Consider the following 12,684-nt stretch of genomic DNA (forward strand, 5'->3'; position numbering starts at 1 on the left):
GTGAGCCATGTATTAATATGCTACAGGTCTATAGTATGTCAGAGAGGGTGATTTAATACTAGTGTTGGAGACAGGTGTTATTCCCATTGCTGTTCAGTACTGTATGTGAATGGATAAGGTTAGAAAAGTTGAAAACTCAAGTAGTGGAGAGTGGATTGAGGATGGTGATTAATGGTGAAAGTGGAGTATGTGAAATCTGGGCAATATCTGCTGGTGAATGGAGAGGAAGACTAGAATTAGTGATTGAGAGTACGAGTCTTGCTACAGTAACAGAAGGCGTAAATGTGCAAAGAAGTAGAACAGCTCAGGTCAGACTGGTGACTCTTAATTTTTTCTCACCTAAGGTCCAGAAAGTACTGAAACAGAAAGCATGACTGGAGAGAGTAAAGGCTTCACCAAAAGAATGCAATTAAAAATAGTTTTATTTTTTTATAATCTGCACAATCAAAAGTGCAGTAGTTATGCAACAACTGGTCGCAGACACCTCATACAAAATATATGGTAAAACATAATATGGTCATCATAGTCCTGGCTCACAAAACAGTATAAGCTCAGCTATTACCAAACAACCTTTGGATCACTGTTGGCAATGCCTGATAAAATAATCAGGCTTTAACAATATGATCCCATAAGTAAGAATATCCATAATACCCAAAGCAATAATTGAAATTCCAGGAATTAGAAATTAAGATCCCCATTACATCATGGCATATAAATTGGCACTTGTATCTGTCGACTAAATTTACTGTCCCATCTATAAAAGAGTTGTGTGACCTTTCTAAATAAAACATCAAAATAAAATCACATTAGGTAACTTTTGTACAAAAAAGCATTTTGGACGATAATATGCAAGCTCAATATGTTGTTAGCTCCAAGTGAAGCAACAGGCATACTTTAAAAGTCAATATGACAGACAAAATCCTGGAAAAAGCATTTCGTAGAGTTATGAAACACCATTGCACTTGGCATTACTACAATAAAAACACATCCTCTTACAGAAAAGACTAGAATGTTTTTTTTACAGGCAAGGCTATATTATGTACACTGCCTGTGAAACGGAGTGCTTATCAACCTTGAACACATCCTTATATTTCTTTCATATCTCAGGTTTAGGTTAACCAGCAAGCTAAGTTACATACAAATATATGTACCTAAATATGTACAATAAGTTAAGAATAATTAAAACCTCAACTAGTAAAAAATATACAGGCATCAGCAATTAATAAATTATCCCCCAATTACATTTCAGTCCAGTAATATAAAACTGTCGACTGTCAAATTCACAACTAGTTTGCATAAAGAAAAAAAAAAATTAGTAAACACATACATTCTGCAACATTCACAACTTAGACTATTGTTGCACAGCATGCATATTAATGAGCAAAGCTTTTTTTATTTTTAATATCCTATATTTATATTGCCTTTAATAGTAGCAAGACACCCTGATATGCATAAGAAGGGCTAGATATGCCTGATATGTATGTATATGGCCACTAAGTTTAACAAATCATTGGAGTATTCATTATGAAGTCAAAGAGGTATTTCCTATCGACCTCATGTCAATTCCTATTCTCATTAAGTACTGTTCACTTTTACTAGAAAATAACAACGGAACAGCTTTAAAAAAAAAAAAAAAAAAAAAGTAATGGATTCAAACTAGAGGACAACTAATTGCTAAAAATTATCTTAAAATTGTTTCCTTTCTGTCCAACAGTTTCAATTAGTCCTACATTTTCAAATTTAAATATACCTACTTTCCAAAAAGTGTTAAAGTACTCTCACCTAATTGAGCCCTCGACAAACTGGCCTCTAAAGCACTTCTTTTTCTTTTTTTTAGTTGAAGCATTTCAGTACCAGAGAGCTACAGTTTTATTTTTTATGTACCTTCCTCTTGACTCATAATACCCATGATAACGGAAGTTTCATCCATTGTTAATACTCAGGATATAATCACCAGTACCTTGGCCAAATTACTGTACTTCCTGGTCCACTCTGCTTTCATTACTGTTCCCTAGGGTATAACAGTTTCAACCAGCATACTCCATTCCTACTCTTGCCTTCTCATCTGTCTTGGGAGGTGTCAGCATTGCAACTGAAACCCCCGTCATCTCTGGACTCTTTCTAGATGAGGATGAACGAATCTGGCTCAGTCTGATTTGTGCTCGTTCCTGCAAATATAACAAATTAATTCATTATAATGGAAGATTCATATACTGTATATCCTGTTCAGTGTGACTCTGCTAACTGCTTTGATTTACATTTTTGTCAAGTTCTGTTGTAGTATTATTTTGTGATGTGTTTCAGGTAATGGATTCCAACTTGTTAGGGCAATATGGACAAAAATTTGATTTCTGATACAGATTCATTAGTAGTTAATGAAAAACTAAAATATTGTTTAAAAATTAAGTAAAACACTGAAAATTTACATTCCTACACATGAAGAAATGCTTTAAAAATTACTAACAGAACTAATGTGCAAGAAAAAATTAGTTCATACACATACTAACCAAAATTTCAAGGTCCACTGAATGAGTTTGAATATTATGTACATCATCTTGTGGCACTTGACTGAAAGACTTCAACTGAACAGGATCCATCTCATGTACAGTGACAGCAAAAGCAGCCATCCAATCATAGCAATCTTTCATATCTTCTAGAGAATATCCAGAAACCTTGGTGGCCAACTGGGGGGACAACATATGACACAGGGCTGTAGCAGCCACCATGCTTGAAGAAAAACTTAAACTGGATATCTCTAATGTACAGAGATCAAGTAGTCGTGCCACCTGAAAGCAAATTTTGTGTCATTAGCTCACAATCTATACAGTGAATTTTATTAAATTGTGATTAGTCTTATTATCCTATCTGGGGTGAGCTGTTTTCTTTACTGTTATACACCTTTCAGATCATTCTTAGAAATTTTCTCATTACTTATACAATCCATCTTGCTTCTGGCTACAACAGTTCTAAAATGGTAATTTCTACTGCTTGTAACCTAGAATGCTCTCCATCACACACTGCCCAGATTTCACTCCAAAATGAGCTTCCACAATAAAATTAAGTGCTCTCTTAACCCCTAAGTGCCGGGTGAAAGGTTATATCTGATAAATAAGTGGATCAGGGGTGCCAAGTGACGGCTACAACCACAAGTGTTTTCGAGCCACAGTTTGAAGTGGCTGCCACTTGATCTTGTCACCAAAGGGTGGGGATGGCCTCCCAGCACCCAAGGCAAGCATACCTCAGTCGTCTCTGTGACTGCCAGATGTACGACAATGTTTTCTTACGTCTCCCATCCGATTCTGTTCTGGCCCTTGCATCATCCGTCCCTCCCAACGCTCTTTCCAAGAATACTAGAATAGGGCTCAGTGATAGTGCCATATGGCATGCCTTGGATGCAAGGGTCTAGTTTATCAAGTAGTGGAGTATGTTATCACGTTGAGAGCAAAGCCACAGTCAGCGTTACAGGCAGATGCATGAACACGTCCTGCTCTCATGCCGCTCTCACGGTGAAAATTAACTCTCTTCCTCAGGTCATTACTCATCAATGCAACAACCTAGAGACCTGGGGATGCTTTCATTCACAAGAGGAAGAGCTGATGAGTAAAATGGGCATTAAATCATTTCCATAAGTGCTATACTTTCTGAGATATTAAGGTCTGAAAACAAGCAATTTTCAGCAGTTGAGAAATTGCCCATAGTGAGGTGACGATTGCATTAAATATTGCCTGGCGTGTGGAGGTTAATCTCCATATTAATCATCCTACCCTTCAAAATATACCCAAGTTCTTCAATTACTTCCCTCTCTCCCTATCCTTACACTTCATTTTGTCATGTGTGCAAAATTGTGTACACACAGCCTGGACATTAAAAATTACCAACATCTTCAAGCATCTGACCTCTCACTGTTACTGTGCAAGTCACTGCTTTCTCTCTCTAACATCCAAATAATAGCTAAAACACATTTTGCTGGTAACACTAAGAAAGGAAGCTCTACTTTTACTGGCTACCATTTCTGTCATAAAGTACCCCTATTCAGTATGTCAATCAACATTCTCTCCTCCCTTACATGTTTAAATATCCAGTGCAATACAAAACATTTCAGCATCTCCCTTCCTCCCCCCCCCCATTCCAGGATGTTATCCTCTCATTTTTTTCAATAAGAAATAATCTCCTTTCAACAGACCTTACCATCATCTTCCCCTGGGTCACTCCTAAAAACATTACTGCTACATTTATCACAACATTTGTCGGATAAATGATTTTTACACAATAATACCGTAACCATTTCCTCTGTGAAATAACTAAGTTTATACAATTAGCCATCACATATAAAGCATGACATACTTGTACAAAGGTGAGTGGAGAGTAGCACGGGAAGACAAAATTGTGGTCATCAGGGCTCCCCTCCGCACCTGGGACTTCCTCTTGTGGCAACTCTTTAGCCAGTTGCAAAAATGTGTTCAACCAGTTGTTGGAGGTGATTGGTGACAAGTCCCAGTTTAATATCTGCAATTAAATGAACATAAATTAACACAAATGTAATCTGTCTGATAAGTACCAGTATCTAAACTCATCAAGTGTAACTACAATTACTGCAAGAAAATTACTTCTTATGCCTGCCACCACCACCTCTATCCTCTGATTAGTCTATTCTGAATCCATACAAAAATACATCCTTGTATCCTTTGCATAACAATTCTAAGGTGAACTGTACCAGCTGCTCATCATCTAAAGTTGGATCATTATTATCCCATAAACTGCAGCACTGAGTTCTTTTACCTTTCCTGTAGTGTATACAACACATTAGTTACCAAACTTTTGAAAAAAGTTTTATTCTCTTCACATGAAATAACACGTAGATTTTTGGGTACCGTATTTCTCAGCATATAACACGTTTTTTTTTTTTTTTTTTTTGGGGGGGGGGGGGGGTCGGATTTCCTGGCATATGACACTTTTTTTTTTTTTTTTTTTAATGCTCTTAAATGGGGGATGAGTCTGCTATAGTGCTAGTTGCTTGAAAAACAATTTGCATCATAAAGGATGTGTACTGAATGGCAGTATGAATATTGTAAGAGTGGAGAGGTCCCTTACTCAAAAAAATATTTAAGTTGTAGTAGCAATTATTTCCACTGAACAAATACCTGTTTGAATAAGCTCAAAATTATATTACATTAAACCAGCTGTTAATCTACAATGAGTTACACCAAGAAAGAACGATGCATAACTTATATCAAATGCTATTCAGATTAGTTAGTTGCAGTGAACAAATGCCTGCTTTAACATATACTACCGTACTTCAAATTTACTTGTTAGAGGCAGAGCAGACATCCTTGTCAAAAGTATCTTAGCCACGTACTATACCTCTGTAAACCTACGCAGTTCCTAATCTATCTACTTTAATACATAACACCCTCTCACCTATCATAGTGTCTTCCCTGTTAAGTTCAACAGGATAATTCCACAGTGTTAACAATGCATATAATTACAACCCATTTCACACTATAGCAAAAACTTTAGACTTCCCTGAAAATCTGTATTACATGCATGAACTGCCTGATGCCTGAAATTATGCATGATCTTACCTTTTTGATTCTGTATATGCATACTCATGCCAAACTTAAAACTTTTCCTTCCTAAACCCAAGATAAGTGGAAGTCCATTAAGAAATTAAGAATCCAAAGGAAATAGCCCTAGTACCTCTATGAAACAGCCTACCACACAATGCTCGGATAACAATACATGTAACATACTGCAAGACACATATAAACTTCACCCAGATTATTCACAAGCATATTACCTTCACTATGACTAGCTCCTTTTCTAGGATTTCATTCTCCAAACAAGCTCCATCAGTAACATAGGCAAATTCTGATAAATTGCGAGGGTAGATTTCTTCTATTTTTGCAGCTATGAACAGGCACGTAATACCTGGAAAATATTAACATATCATTAGGAATACATTTCAATGCAATATTGTATACAGAGGGATGACTCATGTACACTGAATAATGGAAAGATGGATGCGTGTGTGTACACATACATAATAAATATATTACAGTATACTATATATATATATGTATTACCATATATACTGTATTAATATAATTCATAAATTACATGTATCATATTATATATACTTATATATACAAACACACACAGTACTATGAAAAGTTCTGACACAAATGATTTCACACACACACACTATCATTCACAATTTAAGCATTATCTTACCTATAAGTTGGAGTTGCTGTTTTGGGACATTTTCTGATGCTGTCAAATAACGATCTATGTAGTCTGTTGCCAAGTAATACGTCTCACGATGAAATTTGAACACTTCACACACCTGTTAAGAATACAACATGTAGTGCTTGTTCCCTGATAGAATTAAAAACACCATCATCCTAAACTTTATTCCCTTCCAAAAGGATGGGGTGAAATTAAATGCAATGTTAGCAAAAGCATCAGGTGTAGGGGGGCCACAGAATTTTCATACCATTCACACCTTTGGAATCCTAGCCTCACCACACAGACATACCCAGAGGCATACTTACTATTGTCGTGCTTTGCATACACCTCTTAGACAGTCATCACACTAAAGAAAAAAAAAAATGTGGGGGTGGGGGGGATGCTGAACCCATCACTGTATTACTCTCCATACTTCATCCATGCATCCTAATTCACTGTCAAGTAATAAGCTTCAGCACCTTCTCTATCCCACTTTCTCATACACAAATTTAATGTATCAAACCACCATTTACTTGGCCTACTACAGCTTCTCCCACCTTCAAACCCACTTATATTTATATCACCACCATACCTATACATTTTTGTAGCCATCAACAGGCTTCCTTAATCCATATCATTCATAAAACACTTTATTATCCTATCTACTCTTCAATAACATTATCTTGATGGAATGATGGCCAACTGCCAAATAAATCCCTTTACTGATGTTCAATATATCTCAGCCTTTTATAACCTGTAAATTTTAAGAATTAAGACTTTATTTTTAAAGTCTAGAAGACTCTGTGGCTCTTTTACCTCACTGATATGAGTGAATACTGGTGCTGGCCACATTACCTCTGTTAACCAATCAAGTAGTATTGCCCTCATGCGTGCCTGTAGTGAAGGGTGCAGTGCAAGGTAGTCTGAGTTCCGTAAATAAAGTCGATCCTTGCGACACATCAGTGTCCACACTTGCTCTTGCTCTGCCCAGCTCAGTTTGGGTAGTGGTTGTTTTCTTGTGGTTACTGGTGATGGTATACATGTCACCCTACGAAACCTGCAATGAAGGAGTACCACTACAGAATCTTTGCCATTTCATTTTTTTTTTTTTTTTTCATAGTTAATCCCCCCCCAAAAAAAAAACATTTATTAAATTTTAAGTAACTTAAGAAGCTAATCTGCTGGTTTGCCCAATTTATAGTTGCAGCTGTACTGCATAAAGTGTTGATATTTTAGTACAAATTACTGTACAGTACCTACTTATCAGTGGACTTCCTTTAGCTGTAATTACTAGTAAGTTCAACAAGCTTTTATGCTGCATTTTTCAGTTGTGCAATATAATGATTATTATATTATACATATGCAAGATATCAGATATTTATGCCCTGTCTGTTGAAGGTAGTAGATGGTTGGCTACCATTTATCATGTATGGAACAGTAATACCAAAAAAGTGAATTATGGCCTCAAGATTGGTAATCAGTTGCAAAAACATCAATCATACACAGTAAGATCAGCCAGAGGTACACTGTAGTCAAAATGGAAGTTCAGACTCACATCACTGGAAGTTTTCACACATCAGTTGTACTGGTGCTGGAGCATGGTAAGATACTGACCAACCACATGGAAGTTTATTTTGACAACTTGTTTGTCATTTCCTTCATTGATCCATAAATATCTAAAAAAAAACTGCTTAGCTAGTTGTATTTGCAAGAGCTGAATGCAGAAGGCCAGCTGGTGGTTGGAACACACTAGCCAGAGGTAACCTTCCAGATTGGAACCCAAGAGGTGACTAGAGACTCTTTGATCATGCACACTAATGCTATCAATTCAGCTTGATCAAACTGCTACACTAAGGTAGCCTAGCACCAGGCCCCTACACCTCACTTCTATTTACTGAATACACTGTGCCTTGCAGTGAAAAATTAAAAACTCCTTTACACAGCATACTGTCCTGTGGCAAGAAGCCACCAGATGTAGTCAAAGCCTTGCCCTTTCAGTGTTACAAACTCACAGTGGTGGACAGCTCACAATGCTACCTGAAAATGTTCATGACTATGCCAGTCCTGCCTCAAGCTGCTACACCTCAGATGAGAAAATTGGGGACTGGCTTGTTTTTATTACAAGTAACTGTGGGAAGTGGGGGTAAAGTAGGTCTGCATGAGATAAATTATTTCACCTTTTCCATCATTTCAACTGGAAGAAACAGTTCAATACAACATCACATTTCTGTTTAACTTACTTGTGCCATGTATCTGGAGTTGGGTTATCGGGGGTAAGGGATCGCTCTCTCTCCACATTCAGACTTGAAGTCACATCGCCCAGTGGCTTAGGCTGTGGAAAAAGCATCAAGTAGGGTACATATTACAATAACTCAAATATCTCACATAAAGAGCACATACAGTTAACCTCTTAAAGTTGCTTCATTACTGAAGTAGATGACTTTTTTTTTTTTTTTTCACAGAGCTGTTAGTGTTCCATCATCCTGTCTCTATTTCCCACATGCAAGTGAGGTGAGGCAAGATAAAGAAACCCAATAAAAGGAATGAAAACAAGAGAACTAAACAACAGCATGCCCAATGAAATGGGCCATACATCCATTCATTTACCTTTCAAGCCCCCAGAATCCTGGCTCCAACTGAAAGGTATGGTTATTCTATAAGTAGCTTCACATTTACCTATCCAAAAGTCAATCAAACAACTGTCAAGTTCAAAAGGGATGCCAAACCCTGGTCATACAATCCTTCATATTCATCCAGCCAGCTCAATCCCTTGTCAGTTCCCTAGCTTCATCAGCTTATATATATCTATCTATCTATTGCCAGACGCCATAATCCCGTAAGGGGTGGCCATTTGACTTTGAGTTATTTGTTTTACGGGGAAGGACATTAACCCTCCACCAACCCACTTGGTGACACGTAGGGAGCACATATGGTTTGGTTACATGGTTACCACCCAGCGTTGAAAATGGTTTCTTGGCTTACAGGAAACCATTTGGCTTGTCACTCAATGTAAAGCCAAGAAAAGGAAAGAAAAGCAATAAGAAGTGACAGGAAAGATGGGAGAAATAGGAAAAGAGGAGGGCAGGCACAGAAAAAGAATGATACAGGTTAAGGAAGAAGTAGGTAGCACAACATCAAGTAAGTGGATGATGGTCGCCACCACCTACCACTATATATATATATATATATATACATAGAAATCTGTCACAATAATGCTTCTATATTCTAGTACTCATGCACCATGGTTTGAATTCAATAGGTGGCATGAAGATTTCATATCAAGCCCAGCACTGCCAGAGATATAGGGAGGTCTCCTATAGTTTAAGTGACAGGTACACACCAGCAGCAGCCATGTGATCAGCTATCCAGGGCCCATAAGTGATACTGCTGAAGGATTACCAATTCTGCCAAGCAATAGCAATCAAATACTTTTTAAGGGGGTCACACTAGCCATTCTATTCCCCCCACCCACCCATTCCCCCAAAAAGGCAAGCTCCCGTAATGCCACTCAGGGATGAGTGGCATTACGGAAGCAATAAACCCCAACCATCCCTTGGATATAAACCCGTACTAGCTCAGTCCGATTGGAGTGCCTTAATTGCTCACTAAACCACCAGGTACCATAATCTGGTTATATGGTTACCACCCATCATAGAAAATGGTTTCCTGGCTTACAGGAAACCATTTGGCTTGTCACATAGTGTAGAGTCAACAGTGACAGAAGAAAGAGGAAAGAATGAAGGAAAGAAAGACAGAAGAGGAAAGATGGAAAGAAGGAAGAGAGGAATGGGCAGGCACCTGAGAGCAGCATGACATCCTGTGAGTGGATGATGAGCACCCCCACCAACCAGTAATAATATACAATGTGATGATTAAGCACAAAATGAACATTACAATCTATATAACTGAATATAAAAACAGAATGTATTTGGCTGTGATTATTGCTGGAAGTCTTTCATGTTTAGATGGACACAAGCTTCTGAGAATCTATCCTAAATACTGTACTTAATTGCTCCAAAACTTTAGTGTTCATATATTAAGGAAAACAGCAATGCTGAAAGCAAGTGTGCCTGAAAATGCCCTGTGTGACCATGACTATAAACATCAGACAACAGACAAGGAAATGACTAATAGTATACTCCTGACCATCTCTGAGGAATCGATACGGGGCTGTTTCACTTGCCGGTCTTCTTCATTCTCCGAATTCTTTCTTTTCCTTGCTCTTAGAATTGCAGGTTTAGTTCTTGAAGATAGTGCACCATTTCTGAGTCTGCAAGAGAACACATTCTGTTCTTCATCTATCCAAAGTATAACACTTTCATTCTGAGTTAGAAATGTTCATGGGCATATATGGTACAGTACCGTATACTTTTTGTATATATATATATATATATATATATATATATGTATATATATACATGTGTGAATATATATGAGAAAAATTTGCATAAAGTATGGTCATTTGTGCACCAGGTGTGTGATGTTTATAATAATACCAAAAATACTATAACAGAAAAATACAGTAGTGATCTCTTGGTTATCACACATAATTAGCAATGAGCATGGCAATTAACAAAACTGTGCGATAACGAAAGCACAGAAACTATGGGATTTATCCTAACTGGTCCCAGGTTCCCCAAGTGCAAGCCACAAATCTGCGACAATGGCAGGAGTGTAGATTTTCATCTTGCAGTGATAATGAAAACAGCTACAACTAAGTATGGTATATCATAACCAAGAGGTCACTATACTGTGAATCTCAAGACACCCTTACCGAGCTGACTCTTTGTTAGGTAGTTTACCTCAAGTTGATATATAAGCAAAGTAAAAATGTACTGTTTCATAGAAAGTACCTCACATGAGGCTTAAAGCTTGGCCCATTCAGACTTTCATGGTGTTTCATGTGAGGCATAAAGATTGGCCCATTCAGACCTTAACAGTGCTTCATGTGAAGCTTAATAACTGGCCTGTTCAGACCTTCAGTGACATATGAGGTTTAAAGTCTGGTCCATTCAGATCTTCACTGTCTCATGAGACTTAAAGCTTAGCCCATTTAGACCTTCACTGTGCCTCATATGAGGTCTACAGTTTGGCAAGGATTAATAGTTACCTATAATCCTTCCTTGTTCAACTCTTCTAAGGCTTGCCAGATCCAAATATGACAAATATCAGTGTCTCTTCCACATACCTTACTGTAAGCAACTGATCCACACAGCCCACAACACACCAAACACTACCCTACTCATCCTCCCTCCCACTTAAGCACCTGTATTTGTTACTTTGGTACAGTATAAACCAAAGTTGCCTGACATACCTTAGCTAATATTAAACAATTTATGGACAAAATATCAATAAATATGATAGTTACAACAGGACAGTGTAGTTACTGGCCTAATATTATGTATACAGAATGCATACTTACAAAACAAAGAAGTAGTATATTAGTAACAATACCTTCTCTGGGTTTGCGACATGGGGATGTATGGTGCTGACTGTGAGCTAGTGAAGGTCTGGTGCAATGCACGTTCTGCCAATATAAAACATCCCATCAAACCATCTGGGTTAAGCATAAGTAGATGCAAACAGCCAACTAAATGAAAATCATGTGACAGACAGAAATAATGGGTGCAGTGAAGAAAATTTATCCTGTTTACTCAATAAATGGCTAGCCAATATATATATATATATATATATATATATATATATATATATATATATATATATATATATCATTCAAGCTAACGCCACTGTACTGTCCAAATCCTACAAAACTCCACTGTACTGTCCAAATCCTACAACCTCCCTCAGTGGTCTTGCATACACTAGCAAATGTGCAGGTCACATACAAATGCAACAGACCATATGGAAAAACACACATTAATCTCATTTGGCACAAACTCTCATAATGCTGCCAGTGGTTCTGAGAGGAAAGTGCCCACCAAATTTATCCCACTTCTACTAGCACTTGTACCACCATCACAACTGAAATTAAGGCATGGCTGTTCAGCTGGCCTTACTGTTCACATTTTTACTGTGCACCATCAGGATTGCTAATGGATATAAAAGTGTCTTTCCAAAGCCACCAGCAAAATTAAATGACCGAAAATCTTGTTAAAACCGGCCAGGTGTTTACACGTCTAGGAGGCATGTTTGCCCGCCAACTCGCGGGACCCCCCACCGGCGTCCAAGCCTTCCCTGCACGTTCACAACTATTGATTCGTAAATATTAATATCTTGGAAGAAAGTTAAAACATTAAGCTTTCTGCAAGGGGTACAAATATAACCGAAACTGTTGGTTCACATGGATATCATGACATAATGCTCAGGTACTCTTTGTAGCCTCACGAAAGCTGAGAACCAGCTACTCCTGCTTAAAGTTAGACTTCGTTTAATAATAAAAATTAACACAACTTGTTACTTGGAACATCATTAATCAATCACGAAACCACTTTGATTGAA

The 12,684-nt window shown here is 37.6% G+C and overlaps 1 protein-coding gene across 1 annotated transcript; it reads right to left on the minus strand.

Annotated features, from left to right (window-relative positions):
- Positions 1-2,027: 2,027 nt before the first annotated feature.
- Positions 2,028-11,699, minus strand: CycE (cyclin E). The gene is made up of 9 exons (XM_080282064.1): positions 11,680-11,699; positions 10,372-10,495; positions 8,466-8,557; positions 7,081-7,282; positions 6,232-6,343; positions 5,798-5,928; positions 4,345-4,506; positions 2,508-2,786; positions 2,028-2,168 (listed from the first exon to the last, which is right to left on the minus strand). The coding sequence occupies exons 1-9, from the start codon at positions 11,697-11,699 to the stop codon at positions 2,028-2,030; spliced, it is 1,263 nt and encodes a 420-aa protein (XP_080138190.1).
- Positions 11,700-12,684: the final 985 nt, after the last annotated feature.

Source organism: Coenobita brevimanus, chromosome 92 (genome assembly GCF_032717465.1).
Source record: "Coenobita brevimanus isolate Jiangsu-jjx chromosome 92, ASM3271746v2, whole genome shotgun sequence".
Taxonomy (NCBI): domain Eukaryota; kingdom Metazoa; phylum Arthropoda; class Malacostraca; order Decapoda; family Coenobitidae; genus Coenobita; species Coenobita brevimanus.